Below are 20,677 nucleotides of genomic sequence, written 5' to 3'. Positions count from 1 at the left end.
CGACAAGAAGGAAGCCGGAAAAAGAAGAAAACTGGAGATACAAAAGGAATTTAGGGAGCAGCTTGGGTTAATTGAATCATTTATTTGCAAAACATGATAAGTCCACTTTTTTTCAAAATTCGTTTTTTTGACTAAATTTGTACTCCAGGGATAACCACGTCTGTCTTTAAAATATGAAGTATCTACTCCATCTATATCCGATTTTACAGCTACGCGAAATATTTTTTTAGAATCAAAAACTGAATAAGTCCCGGACTTATCATCTTTTGAAAATAAACAACAGCTTCTTTTTGTGTAAATGGTATATTAGATTAATGGCTGAAAATCTTAAGTTTAAAGCTACTTTAAAGTTAAATAACCAGTCCGGACATTGAATTTTATTCTCAAATACAATTGTTTGATAGACTGGGGCTAAAAACAAAATTGCATATCCATTTAAAAACTAATTTCACATCCGTTTATTTTCAAAGTATGATAAGTCCAAAAGAGTTTTTATTTTTTATCTTTTGAGCTATCGCTCCAAAAATTAAAAACGAAACGGTATTTTTTAGCTAGGCAAGAGTTCTACAGAATATATTTTTTATAAATTTTTCTACGCATGTCAAAAGAAAATAGAACGTTTTTTCTTCTCCTGAAAATTTTAAAATCATGGACTTATCATGTTTTGCAAATAAATGATTCAATTATTGATACCCCAAAACAAGGATTCGGTAATACAAATGATGGAAACACTTCAAGAAGATTTTTCGAAAATCCAGGAGTTACATCAGCTATAACCCGTGTAGACGAAGAACTTTTGAAGAAACTGCAAGTGATTTTGAATGCACTATCATCTATGGAATCTATAAATATAGATAAATTTAACGAGTATACAAAAAGCACTTCGGATCTTTTAAAATCCAAATATAGTCACAAACTCTTGACCCCAACACTTCACAAGATTCTGGACCACGGTGGAGAACTAATTAGCCATCAAGTTCTACCAATAGGGGAACTTTCAGAGGAAGCACAGGAAGCAAGGAATAAAGATTACAAGCGATATCGATACTCTAATACTTGCAAAGTTTCAAGGAAACGACAAAATGAAGATTTATTTAATATGCTATCCATATCATCAGATCCACTTGTTTCATCTTTAAGACACGTCAGATCCCACAAAGAGCTTAAAAAAAGCTACTGTCTAGAGCTGATTAGTCTATTAAATATTAAAAGTGATGATGATGGCAGTGAACTTTTTACTGAAAATTTATAATTATTGTTTAAGATATTTTATATATATATTTTTATTTTATACATTTATACCTATACATATGTTTTCAATTATACTTGATTTTTTTTTTAACTTTTTGGTCCGTTTATTTTTTCCCTTTACTGTTTCACATAAAATATGTCACCTAAAAATGTATAAACCATTATTATTGACCGCTTAAAGCAAAAAAAAAAAGTTTCTTTGCCAAATTTTAGCATCCACTGTTGTGATGAATTTTATTTTAGAACACCCTATAAACACTTAGGGGGTCATCATTTTGTTTTTACCAAAATTTCCAAAACTAAAGACAATTTTTAAAGTTTATCTTCAATTGTTTTTACTGTAAATTCCGTTTTTTAAGAAAATCTGTTTTTGGCCGATGATTCCGAAACACCCTGTGAAATAATTTTATTGAAATTCATTGGTATAACAGCCCTAGAAATTTCCTTCAAATAAAAAAAATTGTACCGCTAACTCAATCCGTTCAAAAGTTATGATTTTTGCAACGAGATAAGTCATTTTGGACAACCGTGCGACGCGTAGAGGTCTTTCCGATTTGTTTTCGTATGTGTACCACTCTACTTTTTCTTTGTTTAGTCTTCGCGAAAGGAGACGATAGTTATCGAAGTCTTTTACACAAACTTTTCACTTGTTGTTATTAAGCGGGATAACTTTAAAATTCGTCGGCGGTAACGCCTTTAAAATAGTTTGTAATTTATTGAACTCCGCAACCCCGACAACATTAATCGGTGGCGGTGGCCTTATTTTAACAGGTTTTTCTTTGTTATTTTTATTTTTAATTAGAAATCCGACTTTTTTATTAGGTAATTTTTCCATATTATTTAAGTTTTTGTATTCGGAAAGGTTCTGAAAGGGTACAAAACTTAAATAATATGGAAAAATTACCTAATAAAAAAGTCGGATTTCTTAATAAAAAAAAAATGTATCTCGGTTATTTATGGAATATTCTCAACAATGTCATACCATTTTGAAAAGAGAATTGAACACACCAACTTTTAAGGTAACTTGCCGAAATATCGTAGTGCATTTTTTTTACACTACGGTTCATTGGATTAGAGCCATGTAAAATTTGTTAGTACTTAGTTGGGTGGAAATTGAAGATAGGGGTGCAAAAGCCCCCTTTTTGGTTTTTGTCAATATATCTCGTAAACAAAGCATAATTTTGATAAATTGATTTTAAAACTTGTTGTAGAGAATCAAATCAAAATAAAAAAAAATCCATACCAAAACAGTCCAAAAATACATGAAAAAAGTCAAGAAAAGCGATTTTTTGAGTATTTTTTTTTTTTGCTTTTTTAACGGTATTTTTTTCGGGCTGAGAAAGTCATATGCATTGCTATTAAAAAAAAAGTTTTTTTCATTGAAAATTAACCAAAGAATGACCATTCGAACCTATTTTTACTTTCCCATTTTTTGTTTTACTCAAGTAAAAAATAGACCACAACAAAAATTTTTGTGTTACTACGTATAACACTTTTTTGTTTTGATTACTCAAACTATTTCAATAGTTAATCGATTGCTCAAAACTTTTGTTTTAAATAAATTATATGTTTATTTCATTCAAAATTTGGCTTTTGGCTGAAATTTCAAACCGTAAGTTGTAAGAACGGAATAAGTCCAATGTTTTTAAACCGTTATACCTGTCTACCAGAAACCGGTAGAAATAAAATGTTTGTCTCATTCTACTCAAATCTACATAATTTTTATTTTATCTGAAGGTCAAACATCTGAAAACAGTAAAATACAGAAAGCATTCAGTTTTTTCTGTTTTCCCAACAATTTTGCAAAATGGACTTATTCCGTTCTTACAACTGTTTCAATTATAATCCATTGTTTTTCACTTAGAAACAATTAAAGAGGGTTTGTACTTTTCTAGTCAACACCTCAATCACAGCTAGAAAATAAATTGTATCCATAATTTAATTTTTTTCACTCGCTAACTAAACGAAAGCTCAATAGCTAATGACTCTTTTTAAGCAAATTTGGTTTAGTTTTCTCTAACGAATGTCCAAACAATATGGGGTAAGAAAATTTCCTCCATGGCTTCTTCAACTCCTTCATTTGACGAACTTTTTGAACAACCCTTGTAATAAAGATTTTCAACGTTTTTATAAACACTTTAGTTAAAGTTTGCTGATGTCTATTAAAGTTAAGAAAAATTAAAATTTTATAGATTAATTCAATTCACATTTCTATATTTAAACATTCATAAAATATAAAATAATGATTCATTCGCCCAATTTTCATCGAAACCCGGTTCTGATGAAATAAAAACTCATTTTAAAGAAACTCGGAAAGAGTATAATTATGTATTATATAAAGATTTTATATGCTCATGACGAAGACTTCGATACTCCGACCAAAGCGGGTCGTATGCATCGTTCGTGCAATTTATATCCAACTTTGCTAACAACTACAACTGTGTTCGGCTCAACATTATCGTCCTCCTAAAAGAGAAAACATTTATTGTTTCAATACAATTTTTAAAAATTTGTAAAAAAAAAAAAAATAATTAACCTTTTGAAATAGAGCTTCATGAACATTTGGGTCAAACTTTTCGTTCAGTGGATTGATTGGTTCTAGCCCGTGACGCTTGAACACTTGTTTCAGTGAAGCTTTAGTCATTGTAAGACCCTCGTACAGACTCTTTAAGTGCTTATTGCTTTCATTTATCTAAAAATAAAAAATGTTCTTGGAAATTAATTATCCAGCTTGATAATGGTATTAAGAAAGAAAATGTATAACTGGGTCGCTTAAACTTACATAGACTTTATATTCATCAAACTATTAAAACATTTGAAACAAAAATTTAAAAATACATAAAATGTAGGTGTCTAGTTGAATTCTTTCTTCTAACGAAAAAGAAACTTCTTCAATGAATTTCATACCCAACTTAACAAAAATATAAATTTGAGTGATCGGGTCAAAATTCTTTTTTTTTTTATAAGCTAAATTTGTGTTCTTCAAAACTCAGCTTTTTTCCATTGTGTATTTCAATATTCTGCCAGTAGATACAATTTTTTGTTTACTTGTAGAAAATATTTTTTTTATTTTTGTAGAATTTTATTTACTTATTCCATGCTTTATTTTAGAAAACTTCAAGTTTTAAATATTTCCTATGCTTTTAAAGTAGTGTGATTGTATTAGAAAGTGTAACAAACATATTGAAGGGAGGATACCACGACCCCTGAATAGAAAATCTCAAGTTTTAAAATTGTTCTCTTGTATAAGCTGCAAGTACTACCATTTTACCAGATTTCAAGGTTCTACTTTAACCAAAAGTACTCTATATCATTTGATAATAGTTCAGATATCAGATATCCCCCCCTGGAAAAAAATTCTCAAAGGAAATGAGCAATGGGCAAGAATGATTTCATCATTTATTGATATATTCAAGTCAAAATGTATTGTCCAATAGTTTTTTCCCTATGATGTATCTAACAAATAGATAAAATGCATTTTGGCATTTAACAATTTTTGTAGATTTTCTCAATACTATAACTTAGAAGTGCATTTTAAGTGCAAAATGTTGATGCTGTGTTATTTTCTTTGAACCTGAAGACCCGAATCTTGAATATCGAACCAATAGAAACGCAAATTTGACGTTAAAAAAAAAAAAACAATTTGGAGTCTTTTTTGTGAGTTTTCAAATGATTCAAACACACAAGAGATTGAACAAGAAGTTCAATCTCTTGTGTGTTTGAATCATTTGAAAACTCTCAAAAAAAAAAATAGTCGATATTGGGCAGGTTCAGAAACGTTAGGGACTAAATATTTAGGTAATTTCTCGGTCTCTGATTGGTCAGCTGTCAAAAAAAATCCTTCCAATCTAGGTAATTTTATTGGAAAGCTGACTGGAAAGTTAGGCAAGAAAATTTTCCCTAAAAATTTAAGAAAGTTTTTTTTGTCAACATGACAGCAGATTGTTTTTAATTAAAGAATTAATTTAGCAAAATTAAATTTATTTGTGTGAAAAACAACTAAAAAGTGCATTATCGGTTATAATAAATTTTATTTATTCATTAAAGTTTAGTGAAATTTGGTGTCTTACCCATGTGACCGCCAAAATTCTTAAATAAATTTTGAAATTTGACAATAGCATCACATCAAAACTAATTTAGTCAATTTACTCAAATTTCCGTTCAGAAAATGACGTTGCCTAAATATCTAGTCCCTAATATTTCCTGAACGTGCCCATTGTCTTCAGGCTCAGGGAAAATGATAGAGCATCATATTTTATATTCAAAATGAAAATATAATTCAATTTGTTTTATTTTTTTTTGTCATAAAAGTAGCACAAGGCATTCACACAACAGATCCGAATCAGCGAAACTACATAAATTTCATTTCCGAAATAAAAATTTTTCCTTTACAATTTTGTTTTCGACTGAAATCAAGTTTATTATAGCACAATAGCAAATATCTTTATCAAAAGAGTAACCTGGTGGTACAGCGATTGAGAACATCGGGAGCTGCACTATACATTCATAATCAAGTCCTTGATGACATTTAAACATATGATCTGATCAATGAAGCTCAAGAAGGTCAAAAGATAAGAAAGCAGCAGAACCGGGTGGTATTCCTGCTGATTTTTACAAAAATGGAACTCAGAAACATATAAATAAGAATAGGATTTGGTAAATTGTCTTTTTTGTCAATTTTGCACAATCTTACGACATGGACTAAAAACAAAGACGTTTGACGTTCCGCTGATTCCAAATATACATAGTATTTTATTTTGCCTTTTTTTCGCATATTCTTCCGTTATTGCCTTTTTTCTTGCCTTTTATTATATAGCTTTTATGTCAAAACAAAATTTAAGTGAAAAAAGAGAATTTGATTACCTCGCATGTTACCTGGAAAAAAGTTCAAAATATGGGGAGTTTTCCGAAAGTGAAAAATGTTACGCCTGAACTGAAATACAATTTTTGTGGGTGGGGTTTTTTCACGTCAAAAACTCAAATTAGAGCTGCATAATTATCCCAACAAAAAAGATTCGAGTGAATAGATCTATGCTACTTGTTCTATGTATCCATTGCCATCTATTTGCCTTCTTTCTATGTTATATTGCACGCGGCAGGCAACCGGAGAGTATCAGGGTCCCTGTTCTGTAATTTTATCACTGGCGATAAACGTTTTTCAACGTATAACTTTTAAGGCTTTCACGGTTTCTTACAGACATAATTTTTAAAATTCTCGGATTAGCCGCGTTTTTTAAACAAAGAAAGTACTTTTGTACTCACCCCGAACGTTTCGCATCAAATTTCATTGAGCGTGGTCACCGGGAAACGTTGGACAAACACAAAGAAGCATTGCCACTCGCTTAAAAGAGCACATAAGTGCGGTTAGCAAAAGCCAACGGGAAAAATCGGCAATTTGCGAGCACTTATTGGACAATCCAGACGAACACCACTGGATACACTTCGACCAAGCGAAGGTGTTAGCTCAAGAGTCGCACTACATTCCACGGCTGGTACGCGAGGCGATTGAAATAAAACGCCACAAAAACTTCAATCGTGACGATAGTTTTAAACTTTCGCGTTCATGGGATACCGTCATCAACACCTCACGGTCATCCCAAGTTGAAGTGATAACACCCTGTGATGTAGTAAGCATTGTTTGCTCCCAACAAATTCAAACTCAAGAAGAACCCCAACAACAACCAGAGTTAGAACGGCCTACGCACAAATACAACTTGCGGAGCCGATCTAACCAACTTTAACATTTTATGGCAGTTTCTTGGTGACCACGCTCAATGAAATTTGATGCGAAACGTTCGGGGTGAGTACAAAAGTATTTTCTTTGTTTAAAAAACGCGGCTAATCCGAGAATTTTAAAAATTATGTCTGTAAGGAACCGTGAAAGCCTTAAAAGTTATATTGTAAGCCTTTACGGAGAGGCTATTCATAAATGCCTTCGCCAATTCGGGAGCTTTCGGGTAAAACGCGCGCGCCCTTCTCAGTGCTTTAGCTTTCCTAAAAAGATGCCGAGATTGTGACGTAATACCTACCTGTGTTAAACTAAAACCTATGCGACACATATATGGTTCTAAGAAAGTTCTTGCTACGGCGAGTAAAATGTTATTAACAAAATTAATTAGCTCTCATTGTAGTGAATTAAATTCAATTTCTGTGAAGCTATTATTTATTATTAGTTCTTAGTGAAGAAGATTTAAGTGTGTGTGACAGAATAACTTGTGTGCAAGCGAACAATATTCAACAACATTGTACTCAAAAAACACAACAATAATTTGTGAAACTAATCAACGCGCAAACTAAACAACGAGAGCAAAATTCAATCGAACTTAAAAAAGCCGTTGTCAACGTATCAAATGTAGACTTGAGTCCAGCAGCCACAAGCATTCTAAGCAAATGTTTAAACTTTGCACCCACTCCACGTCGTGTGCCAATCGAGACTGTGATAGGCAGTGTAGAAGAATGCATCTCGCGCAACAAACTCAACAGCATTGATGCCGAGACAATTCGACAAGACGTAGCGGTGCTGGTTAGAAGAACAACAACATCATCAACAACAACAAGCAATGTAAGCAGAGACGAATGGGTTGCATTGAATGAGTTGCGTAGGGAAGAAAGCATTTTCATTCTCCCTGCAGACAAAGGTAATGCTACTGTTGTTGTAAATAAAAGTGATTATTATGATAAGATGAGTGTTCTAGTGCAAGACACAAACACTTATTCGCCGGTTGATTATGATCCTACAGCCCGGGTTTTAAGAAAAGTGACAAAGCTCATTAATGAAAATAAAGCGATCTTGCCAAATAAACGCTTAATTCCCTCATGTACTCAGGCACCAAAATTGTACGGACTGCCGAAAATTCATAAGGAAGGGTATCCTATGCGACCGATAGTGAGCCAAATAAATGCTCCGTGTTATAATTTAGCAAAGCATTTAGTTGAAGTTTTCAAACCACTAATTGGGTCGACAGAACACCACGTAAAGGACTCTTCACACTTTGTGTCGATTCTCAGTAACTTAAGACTCGAAGAGGATGAAGTAATGGTGAGCTTTGACGTCACATCACTTTTTACAAATGTACCTGTGCAGGAGGTGCTGACTGTTATCAGGGAACGTTTACCATCTACCAGCATCAACGACAACTACATGCCGCTCCTGGAGTACTGTCTATCCTCGGGCTATTTTTGTTTCAATAAAAAGTTCTATTTACAAGTTGACGGGGTTGCCATGGGTTTACCTTTAGCACCCCTTGTCGCAGATTTGTGGATGGAGTATTTTGAAAAAAAAGCCCTAAATGATTTTCCACAGAAACCCAAAATATGGTTGAGGTATGTCGATGACACGTTCTGCATCCTCAAAAAGTCCAATATTGTGAGTTTTTTCGAACATCTGAACTCTCAACATCCAAAAATTAGTTTCACCATGGAGAAAGAAAAAGACAATTCCATTGCATTTTTGGATGTGAAAGTCATTAGGAAAATAAATGGTACATTAGGGCACACAGTATATAGGAAAGAAACGCACACTAACAGATACCTACATGCTACATCGCACCACCACCCAGCGAATTTAAGGTCTGTGGTTTCGATACTAGTTCAGCGCGCTCATAGAATTTGTGACGAAGAACATCTGACGGCTGAGCTGAATTTGGTTGACAATGTTCTCCAAGCGAATGGATATTCGAAGAAACAAAGAACGTGGAAACCAAAGGTGTCACAGGAGAGGGAAGAAAGCAACCTGGACAAAAAAGCTCAAGACTTTGAACAAAATCAACGGCAAAAGGGACCTTCGCAAAAAATATTTTAGAGAAGCTCAAATCCGTTTTTTCTACCTTAAAATTTAAAAAAAAACTTATGTGAGTTCAAATCTATTATAATTAATTTGCCAAATGCACAGAATCCCTGACATTTCTTAACTAAAAAAAAGGAAGTACCGCAGATCTGGCAAATTATAGGGCGTATCTTTCTTGAAATCTACGTATAAACTTTTTACAACAGTCTTTGAAAATTGTCAATAATGTGTGTCAAGCTGGATTCAGACCAGGTAACTCCACATAATGATCACATTCTTGTACTAAAAAATATTGCAGAATCATTTTTGAACAAAGGGACACAATTGTGTATACATTGTTTGTTGACTTCAAGTGACAATTTGGATAGAAATGCGTTGATAAACCGAGGTTATAGCATGGGAATGGTGCTTTGCAATGGTTTAAAATCTGTATAACAGCACCAATTCCGCGATCTGGAATGGGAAAGAGATGTCAGTTTAAAATATTTTAACTAAAATACTTGTTATGTTAATAATCTTACGACCATTTTATTCACTAGTTTAAAAAATACATCTTGATGTAAAATTGTCAAATGTCAAAAATAAATCCAAATCCAAAATAGTTATCCCGATTTTAACTATGAAAATAGTTAAAAAATTGTTACAAATGACATTTTTTTCTCTGTGTGATAGTGAATATTATGGATTTGTTTTTCATATTTCAATTTCTTTACATCCATATGTATTTTTTAAACTAGTGAATAATATAGCCGTTATACTGCACATTTACGGACGCCTCTTAAATCAAGTCCGAAAAATGATTAAAAAATACCCTATTTTTTTGATATTTTTATCTCTAACCCTTCCTGGCCCAATTTTGATAAGAAGTTTGTACTGGTTGTTACTAGAGCATGGGCGATATTCTGTGTCCAGTGTTTGATGTGCGGATGTTTGATCATACATACATACATACATACACAGTATTATACGTATGATACCGTATGAAAGTAAAGAGGGCGCCCTGTTTTTGTGAAGAGGCTATAATCTCTCATTGTTTTACTTGCTCTATAGGGCAAGTATTGGTTTCGTGTAGAAAAAAAAATTCGAGTTTATAATCAAAACCAACATTACGAGGATGGAGAAGATAAAAAAGTAGTTTTCGTCATGCCGTCCGTCGCACAGTGGTACCCAGATGGAAAAAAACCCAAAAAAGTGAAACAATTTTTTCAATTTTTTTGATTTGGTTTTTTGATTAAAAATAGGTATATTTAAACACAGAATGCAATCAATTTGCATACAGCATAGCCTGGGTCCCGAGTATACTAAGCTCAAACTAGATTCTTTAAAATTTTCGAAATTTCGTTTCGTTTTAGTATTAATTTAAAGCTTATAATATAATATACTATTTATGGTGTTTAAACAAATGACCCATGTTGACCCATTCTTCTGTAAGAGCTTCTTGAGTGTAGCAATGCGTTTCACTCAAACAGCACTTGAAATTGGCTTCTGGTATTACCGTTTCTAATTTAACGGCTTTTTTCGTAAAATAAAGTTGTTTAAATTATAAGAGATCAGTGTAGTCATCACTGCAGTTGAAGTCGTTCGGAACTATTCAAGGACGTCTGGCGGGGGTAATGCCATGGTTGAAACGTCTGGCACTAATTTATTTTGTATCTGGAGGTAATGGTGATTTTTTAAGAGTTACCACCAGACGGTTATATATCTTGCAAAAAATAATATTCTGACTTTTGTATGAAAATCGCTGTTTCAGGACTCTTCAAGGACGTCTGGTGGGGGTAATACCGTGGTTGAAACGTCTGGCACTAATTTATTTTGTATCTGGAGGTAATGGTGATTTTTTAAGAGTTACCACCAGACCGTTATACATCTTGCAAAAAATAATATTCTGACTTTTGTATGAAAATCGCTATTTCGCGAATCTTCAAGGACGTCTGGCGGGGGTAATGCCGTGGTTGAAACGTCTGGCACTAATTTATTTTGTATCTGGAGGTAATGGTGATTTTTTAAGAGTTACCACCAGACGGTTATATATCTTGCAAAAAATAATATTCTGACTTTTGTATGAAAGTCGCTATTTCGCGAATCTTCCGGGATTAGGCAAGGGTAATGCCGCGAATAAAACGTCTGGGACCGAACTTTTTGCAATCAAGGTATCGCCCTTTATCGGCTCTATATGAATTTAAGTGGTTATATACGCGACACAAAAATCGGAAAAAATGCATTTTTCAACTCCCCATAAACCATAGAATGCCGTGAAATAAACCTGCCAGACTTTCGAATTCTTCATCAGGACGCTATTACCTACACATACATACATATGACCCATTTTTGGTTATCCAAAAACTCCCAAAATCTGCTCTGGGCTCTTAGACTATAAAAAAAATGAGTAATTTTAAAGCACGACACACAGTTAACCACGATGAGAACTCGTTTCATTTAATTTATATACCAAATTTCAATCAAATCAGTCCACCCGTTCGGTTTTTATAGGTTTTTTTCCACTTACTCCATATAAGGGAACCACTGTGCGTCTGTGCGTCCATCTGTACATCGAGCTAGGGCCTAAACGGATGGATGGATTTGCTTGAAACTTGGTACAGATGATTTTTACGTAAATCCCTAGACCCGTTTTTTTTTTATTTTTTTAATATCTCTTTTTTAACGCATATCTCCCATATAACGTTTTCGAGGTTTTGCAACTTTCTCGAAAAAGGCTCTAACGATTTCGATTAAATTTGGTGTACATAATACTCTTATTGATTCTAACAAAACTGCGTTTTTAGTTTTTCTTAAAAAATTCGGAGAACGGAAATATGGTGTTGCCGTTTTTCAAAAATTGACATATTTTTTAAGTTCATATATTTCATCAAAGCATAAGTCAATTTTATTCAAAATTTACAGAAATCATTTTGAAGTGTCAAATGTAAAAAAGAAAATTAAAAAAGTTTTTGAAAAAAAAAAATTTCTAAAAAGTTTTTGAAAAAAAAAAATTTTTTAACTTTCAATTTTTTTTTAAATTTTTTTCTCGACACTAAACAAAATCTTAAATTTCCAATTGATATTTAAGATAAAGATACTTTGAACTAAAAGAGCAAGTACGTGCGACCCAGTCGTGCAAATGATGTTATATCGAAAAATTGAAAAAAAAAAAACAAAAACTTCTTAATGTTAGGTTAGGAATAAGAATTTGAAAAAAATAGGGCATTTTTTTTTCCTGATTTGAAACCGTTTTCTAGAGGGCGTCCCCAATTTTTTTTCCTGAAGATCACCCTAATACACACTCCTTTTCATCAGAATAGGTACACAACTTTTCAAATGTTCAGTATTTTTTGATGCCAATTCATTGTTTAAGATGTAAGCAGAATGAACAAAAAAAAAATAATTCAAAACGTGTGGTTCTTTTACTTGTTTTGTTATTATTCGTATTTTCCTTTCAGTGTAGGAAAAATAATAATTTTTTGATGCCAAGTCATTGTTTAAGATGTTAGCAGAATGAACAAAAAAAAAAAAAAATAATAATTCAAAACGTGTGGTTCTTTTTCTTGTTTCTGTGGCAGACCATTTTATATCAAAAAACTGAGTTTATTTTTTGTTTCATAAAGAATGATGTAAAAGTGGTTCATTAAATGAATTTAAATCAAATTCTTCTTAAAAATGTATTTTAATTATTTTATTATTTTTATGGTGGCCATTTTATTCATAAAAAATAAAAAAACTGTCCAGGAATTGGAATGTTAAATTTTTTTATGCAATCTAAATCTCTTCCCTAAATTGTAAGGCAATATTTTTGTCTTAAAATCGACGATCACAAATTTTATCGGTACGGGCTAGCCATTTCCAAACATTTTAAACAAGGTTCAGGTCTGTTTTCTATGGCAGATACTGAAGTACTTCGTGATTTTGCACTTCCTCCCAATATTTTACAGGGAGGAGACGTGGCCCTGTTGAAAAATCCTATACTGGTTCACAAATACAATATAATCAAGGAAAGGTTTCTTGAATATTCATTTACAAAAAATTGTGACCATTCTTCACGTTTGAAATTCATTATCAGTATTATCATAGTAGATTACTTTCATCCATGCCTTAATACTTCTTTTTTAACTATGAAGTTGGTCTCAAAATGGTTTCTCCTTTCGCAGAATGCAAAACTGATAGTTTAACTTTCCAAAATTACACGTTCATTGATTCAAAAATAACAAGAAATACCATCACTCAACTTTTCTTCTGGTAAAGGATTTCAAAAACCTTAAACGCATACAATTCTGTTCTTGGTTTAGTGATGGTGTCTTTTCAAAATTCAGCCATTTTAGAAGAGATTTGGACTAATGACCATTCTATTTATTGTCATAAAATTACAAATAATACCTGTTTTTCACTTTTATTCTTGTCGTAAATCCACCAAAACTGGTAGCACATGTATAAATTTACTCGTCTAAGAGTGTTTTTATGCATTTTTTTATTACCATTAATGGTTTTTTACCCCCAGAATGTTTGTATCTGATGTCTGGATAGAGCATATTCACAATTCGTAATTTTTTAAACCACGCCATTCTTTGTTTTATTTATTAAGGTGCTTTCCCATATTTTTCAATATGGTAGTATGATTATTAAATTAAACTTAGAAAACTCCACTTATTTGTTTTAATGGTAAATTTTACCGAAATACACATTAAAATTAAAGATAACAAGGGTATAATTATTCTGATGAAGAAAAAATAAATTAATTTTTCCTCAAAAAATAGTTTAGAAGAAAACAATGGTCCATTTGGAAATAATTTTAGTCGTTGCTTTTCCTAACGTCTTAAACTATCAAAAAACAATAAAACCTTTTAAGGTCACGTACCACTATTGGGGACAAACCATTAATTAACATTTGAAAAGTTGTGTACCTATACTGATGAAATATATAAGTAACTTTATTTAGTGAGAAAATGCAGGTATGTCATCTTATCCGACCATGCTGGTAAAATGACTTAATAACAGAGATGTTGTTATGCCTTCTACTTGTCATATCCATTAGGGTGGTCGTTATTTTCCAAAAATTGGAATTTCTATGCTCCCAAGGGCTTATATGGTTGGAAATAAATTAAAAAAAATATTCCCCAAGTTCCAAGTCTCTAAATTAATTTTAACCCGTGCCGAAAAGCGGTTGAAGTTTCTTATGGGAATAACATGGGGTTTTTGACCTTGTCCCATCAAATTTAAATTCCAGCCAAACTATTCGTTCTAAAAATCTGAAACTTGGCAGACTTATACCTTATAGTTGTAGCAATCATGTGGATTTTTTTCAGATTTTTAACTATTATAGTTTCGGATATTCAGCTCGGTAAAGAAAACCATTTTTTTCAGACTTTTTTCATTTTTTTTCAAAAAAAAAAAAAAATAGTAATAATAATAAATTCCTTATTCGTTTATGAGTAATTCCATGTGAAAAGAATATAGAAAAAATATAATAAAATAATCCCCCAAAAAAATTAGCAAGTGAGTAGAATGAATTAATAATACAATTCCGGCTTTTCAGAAAGATATCAATTATAACTGTAAGTGTTACCGTTGATTTTTAATAAGTTTTTAAGTATTTTACGTCATATTTTAGAAAAATGCCCCTCCCGCCTAAACGAGGGGAGATAGAACCCCTCTCCCATAGTAAAAAATTATTGTATTGAACTCCTCTACAAAATACCGTTATCAATTCTTGTCGCCTAAGTTATCTTACTCGTGCCGAGTCTCATTATGGTTTTATGTACAAATTTGGGAAAAAACAGCTTAAAAGTGAAAAAATCATTACGAAACTATTTTTATTGAAAAGATCATAATTTTTTACTTAAAAAAAAAAAATTAAAAAATGGGTTTTTTAGAAAAAAAAAATAAAATGTGTTTTTCACCTTTTTTGTAATAGATCAGCTTAAAATGAATTATAATTTCATTTTTAATAACGGTTTTTGAAAGGTCTAAATATCACCCTACAAATGCAAAAAAAACCTTAATTGAATTATGTATAAAGTCGCAAGAAATATGCAAAAAAGTAATTAAAGATCATATTTTTTTTACTCTCAAAAATTGAGTGACTTAGGGAATTAATTCATTCTACTCACTTGCTAATTTTTTGGGGGGATTATTTATATACAGAAGTTCATATTTGAGCTAAGGAACCGTTAAAAATTGACACAACAAGATTTTATGACATAAGTATTTTTCCTATATTCTTTTCACATGGAATTACTCATAAACGAATAAGGAATTTATTATTACTATAATTTTTTTTTTTTTTTTTGAAAAAAAAAATTAAAAAAGTCTGAAAAAAATGGTTTTCTTTACCGAGCTGAATATCCGAAACTATAATAGTTAAAAATCTGAAAAAAATCCACATGATTGCTACAACTATAAGGTATAAGTCTGCCAAGTTTCAGATTTTTAGAACGAATAGTTTGGCTGGAATTTAAATTTGATGGGACAAGATCAAAAACCCCATGTTATTCCCATAAGAAACTTCAACCGCTTTTCGGCACGGGTTAAAATTAATTTAGAGACTTGAAACTTGGGGAATATTTTTTTTTATTTATTTCCAACCATATAAGCCCTTGGGAGCATAGAAATTCCAATTTTTGGAAAATAACGACCACCCTAATATCCATGACAAGTAAATTGCATATTGTCAGCAAGAAACCTATGGAATTGTGTTAAAACAAATACTGTTATAGATTATAATACTACTAAAAAAAGATATTCGATAGATATTCGTTTTGAGACATGGCAAAATATTTTACACATTCCGGATGTACGCGACTTTCGGAAAATAGATTTTTCTAGACTTCTATTCTAAACAAAAATTCCAGGGAAAAAGGATTTCGGAAAAAGGGCTCTGAATCGCAAAAATGCAGAAAATTTGTATTTTCTTTTTGCTTTCTAGTTAAAAGAGAATGAAACTTGGGGAATTTTTCATAATAAGTTTTCTTTGCGTTTTTACATTTGTTTTACTGCAGTTCTATTATGACTTATTTTTATTAAAATTATGTCTATTTTTGCGTATAATTTACATATTTTTTAGAACATGATTAATGTGACTGTAAGTTTAATAATTAATCGGTTTTTATTATCAGTAAGAGAGTCGTGATTCTGAAATAAACTCATTGTTTTAAGAGCATGTGTAAAGTGCAAATCAGTGAATAAAAGTGTGTACTTTTCAAGTGTTTTTTTTTTATAATAAACAAGTAAGTTGCATCCAATTAAAAATAAGTTTCGTATGTATTTATTATACTTTTATATGTTTAAGAAGCTTGTTTTTTTGTTTTTATAATTTTTTTTGTCTTTTTTTGGCGTTTTTTCCAAAACACCATTTATGTGTTATCATGCGTTGGCGACTTACATTACTGATTTTTGTGGAATTTTTATTTTTTTGTAAAATGAATTCAAAGACTTTCTATGGAAAAATAAGTGTGTAAATGCTAAAACTGGTGATGGCTTTCGAAGTGATGACGATCTAGCTTCGCCTTTTTTATTTGTCCTCCCACCGTACATCCTATGGATCCAACGAACCCCTCACTCGAATGTTGCGGAGTATAAACACGAACCTTGACTATTTTGATTTCAACATCAGCACGTCTCTTCTTAAACACCGCCTTCTTAACTGTCCCGATCACCCTCTAAGTTAGCTATAAGTGAGTTTTTAAGTTAGACTAAGTTTTTGTAGCTTGAATTAAGCCGAATAAATGGGGGTGCTGTCCCCACCAAAATCAAAATTAGATTAACATTAAACAAGCCATCTCCGAGCACTTATGCAAATCTGTAAAACCTACATTGTCACGAAAAAAAGGATGCCCTTCAACTTTGGCAAGTGATAAATGCAGAAATGGAACAAAACAAAGCTGGGGGAGTTATATACAAGTCACGGAAGTCCAGCCCCATCTAATCCCGAAAATCCAATTCACTCACAACACCCAAGGGCAAAAGCCGTTGAATTCAGTTCGAACTGAAAACATCGACCATATCTCTGAATGAAGACGTACATAATGTGTAGAAAATGGAAGGTGTTCTTCTGCAACAATGATAAAAGAAAGTGTTTGAATAAATTCCATGAGTTAGGAAAGTCCAATGTAATAAAAACATACTTTAAAAATATACCTTGAATGCATACTAAACCATATATGGGTAGTTAATTTTTTGCTGGAAATCGACTTGCTGCATGCTAACCAATGTATGTATGGTTTATGTTTCTAAAAATGTATATACATATATGTAAAAAATTAAAAATTTCTATGTAATACCTTTTTTCAACCCCTAATAAAGCTAAAAAATTGTTAAAAATTTTCTTATTTCATTTCGTTCATAATTCATGCAGTAGAGGGTTAAGGGGGATTTTCTTCACTATTGCTCAACTTGAATCAAACTCGAGAGTTGGCGAACTTGAGAGTTGACTTCAACTCGAAGGTTGGAACAAAAGTTGAACATTTGGTTTTCTTCACTTTTAAAATACAGAAGTTGACCAACTTCCAGTTTGAAAAAATCCCTGGGATATTTGTGACAGTTTATACTAATACTGTCAGTTTCAAATTTAAAAAGCAATCGAGACAATTTTTTAATGAATAATAATATTCTGCGACTGGGAAATATTTTTCCATAAATTTAATTCTCAATTTTTCCACGAAAACAGAAATAAAAGAGTTTTTGCCAAGATTTAGCATAAAAAAAGAAAAAAATATGACATTCACAGAAAACTCTCAAGTTTGCTCCCTCAACTTCTACTATTTTCGGAAGTTGAGCAAACCAGAAGTTGACCAACTGGAGAGTTGAGAATCAAAAGTTGAAACTGTCAACTTTGAGTGAAGAAAAACAAAATCACAAGTTGAGAATAAAAATCCTCAAGTTGACTTCAACTTTTGGTGAAGAAAACGGCTCTAAATCAATAATACCTACAAATAGAAATATACAATATACCTAGTTTGCGAAACATTGAAGAATTCAACATCATTCGAACGAGACCGACTAGAGCACAATCCAGTAATAATAATCTTATAATAATCTTCCACTGAATATAAGAAGTATAAACAATTTACATCAATTTAAAAATCAATTAATCATTTATGCAAAATCAAATATTTAAATATTTAATGTTAATTGCTTTTTGTTTTACTTAAATTACTGATAAAAATTTGAATGCAACCTTAAAAAATTGTAAATTTCTTTTAGACCTTAATGGCCACTAGCCAAATAAATAAATAAAAATAAATAGAATCATGTATGATTTATGGACGCAGTACCTACAAAAAATGTGTTCAAATGTGATTCATATGACGTGATATTGATCTTTTCTTATAAAATTATTTGAACGTAGAGAGAATTTTCTACAAATTAGTATAGGGACGTAGAATAATTTTCGATTTGTAATTATTTTGAATCATATGCGATTCATGCACGTAGCGGCACAAAATAGATTTCATGAATCAAATATGATTCTTTGAACAGTGAAGTCCAAACTAAATCAAACTACAAAATAATTCTTACCTCTTCTTTGGGAACAGCTTCAGTAGCATGGCCAAGAGTGTCAGCTACCTCAAGCAAGTCTTTACAGAAACCTTGAATGCCAAAAAGTTTGGCATCGCTTATCTGTTTAGTAAGACGTGTACGTAAATTTTCACCATCAGCCAGTGACCTCTTATACTTGTCGGTTAGTTCATTGTTCTTCTCCTTCAAAGCTTCGACTTCTTTTGTCAAACTCTCGACATCGGCAATCAACTTTTTTTCGTTCTCACTAGGTTCAGCTGTGCTTGAGGAAGGTTCAGCTTTTTCGCTTCCGTATTGACGCATAGTTACTCGATTTGTGGAAGCCCATAACAAAGTTCTTTGAATATTATTAAAAGGACAACATCTTAATTGACTATATTCAGTATTTAAAATCAATTTTTGTAGTATTTAAATGAAACGTAAATGACTAAAACATTACGTCACATTATAAAAAGTTAGCAAAGTCCCTCTGTACTTACCGCATATTTTGTGTTCCTATATAGGAAATACTGCGATTTGATGGCCATAATAAAGTTATTGTTTTTGCTGTCATTTTTATTCTAGCCGGTATTAATGTAAATTTGGGTATTAATTTAAATTGAATTGTACGAAAATCAGCCGGGTTGATATAATTTTAATTTTCTACGGCCTTGATTTGGGTAATCAATTGGAAGTGTATTTTTGACATTGGAATTTGGAAGTAAAAAACACGAGTGTAACATAATCTTCTAAGCGATTTAAGCACCACACGTTTTACGTATGAACTAAACTGTTGAGGTGGAACCACAATATAAGGCAGCACAGCCGTTTTGAATTTTCGCTAAAGAGTTTTTCAAATATTTAAAGAGGAGTATTTAACGCCGGGTAGTTTGCAAAATTAAAAATCGTGTTTTTCAACAATAACACTATTTTATTAAACTTGTACCCAATTGAGAAATTATTACAGAATTTATTATTATTTATTTTTTTTATTTTGACGTAACCTTTCGCCAATGTTTGACAGTGGACACGTACATTCACTATAGTGACGACTACGTAGTCACTAGATTATAATCTAGTGACTACGTAGTCGAAATTTCAACTAGCTTTTGGAATGTGACATAGCACTACAAAGCTAGTCAAACCTCATGATAAAGCCTGGTACGCTGCTCGCGCTAAATTTTAGCTGAGATAAAATTCCCATACAAGTTATCGATAACTTGTATGGGATCCATTTTATCTTAGCTAAAAATTTTCGATAATTTGTATGGGAGCTAAAATTTAGCGCGAGCAGCGTACCAGGCTTAAACAGAAAACAAGGTAAGCTCGATAGATATTTTACAGCCATCCATGGTATATGAAGAGAAGGTAGTCATGCCTATTACCGAAGACGCAGATGCACTGCGGCGGGAGTGAGAGTCACTTTCACAAGATTTCTCATTACTGAAGCCGCCGGTGCGGAAGTGATAGAATGACATTTGGCTATGTAAGTGTCACCAATGACATATGTCGGTAAGCAGTTTAGTGTGTTTTCGTGGATCGATAATACAGTTCATCCCGGGGAGTTCACAGATTGAAATTTGATTCGGTTGCGGATCGAGTAGATTCCCGGGGACTGAGTCACTGCGTCTTCTGTAATAGGCATGAGTATCACGCGAAGAAAGTCTGAATCGAGAACTGTCAGATGAAAGAAAAAAATATGGCTTCCTAAGCGCCAGTTGTACAAACGCGGTTCAGCCTCGGATCAGGAATTTAACTCACCCATTTCGGCGGGTTAGCCGTTGCCTAACCACGGGTTAAACATTTGTACAACTGGCCATAAGTTTTTGACAGCTCTGAGCTATTGAAATTGTTGTTAACAAAAATTTGTCTTGGAAATTGTTGTAGCTTTTGACTTTGAAAAATTAAACGTCAAAACCTTATGACTCCATTTTGTAAAATGGCGACTCTAATGATATATTAAGGACCAGTTGTACCAACGTGGTTCAGCCTCGGATCAGGAATTTAACTCGCCGATTTCGGCGGATTAGCAGTGGATCAACTTTGGTTCAAGGATGGATTTAGCTATTTCAACCTATATTGACCTAGAACCTGTGCTAAAATAAAAAACTACCAGCGAATTCAGAAGATAAAAGTTGCTGAACCATGGATTAAATA

The 20,677-nt window shown here is 32.2% G+C and overlaps 1 protein-coding gene across 1 annotated transcript; it reads right to left on the bottom strand.

The window, feature by feature from the left end:
* Window positions 1–3,444: 3,444 nt before the first annotated feature.
* LOC129906324 (grpE protein homolog, mitochondrial) lies at window positions 3,445–19,224 on the bottom strand. Its single transcript, XM_055982048.1, has 4 exons — window positions 19,021–19,224; window positions 18,542–18,878; window positions 3,788–3,943; window positions 3,445–3,717 (listed from the first exon to the last, which is right to left on the bottom strand). The coding sequence occupies exons 1-4, from the start codon at window positions 19,092–19,094 to the stop codon at window positions 3,604–3,606; spliced, it is 681 nt and encodes a 226-aa protein (XP_055838023.1). The 5' UTR covers window positions 19,095–19,224; the 3' UTR covers window positions 3,445–3,603.
* Between the last annotated feature and the right edge of the window lie 1,453 nt (window positions 19,225–20,677).

Source organism: Episyrphus balteatus, chromosome 1 (genome assembly GCF_945859705.1).
Source record: "Episyrphus balteatus chromosome 1, idEpiBalt1.1, whole genome shotgun sequence".
Taxonomy (NCBI): domain Eukaryota; kingdom Metazoa; phylum Arthropoda; class Insecta; order Diptera; family Syrphidae; genus Episyrphus; species Episyrphus balteatus.
The sequence above is the reverse complement of the archived record's forward strand: the minus strand, read 5'-3'. Positions and strand labels throughout refer to the sequence as shown.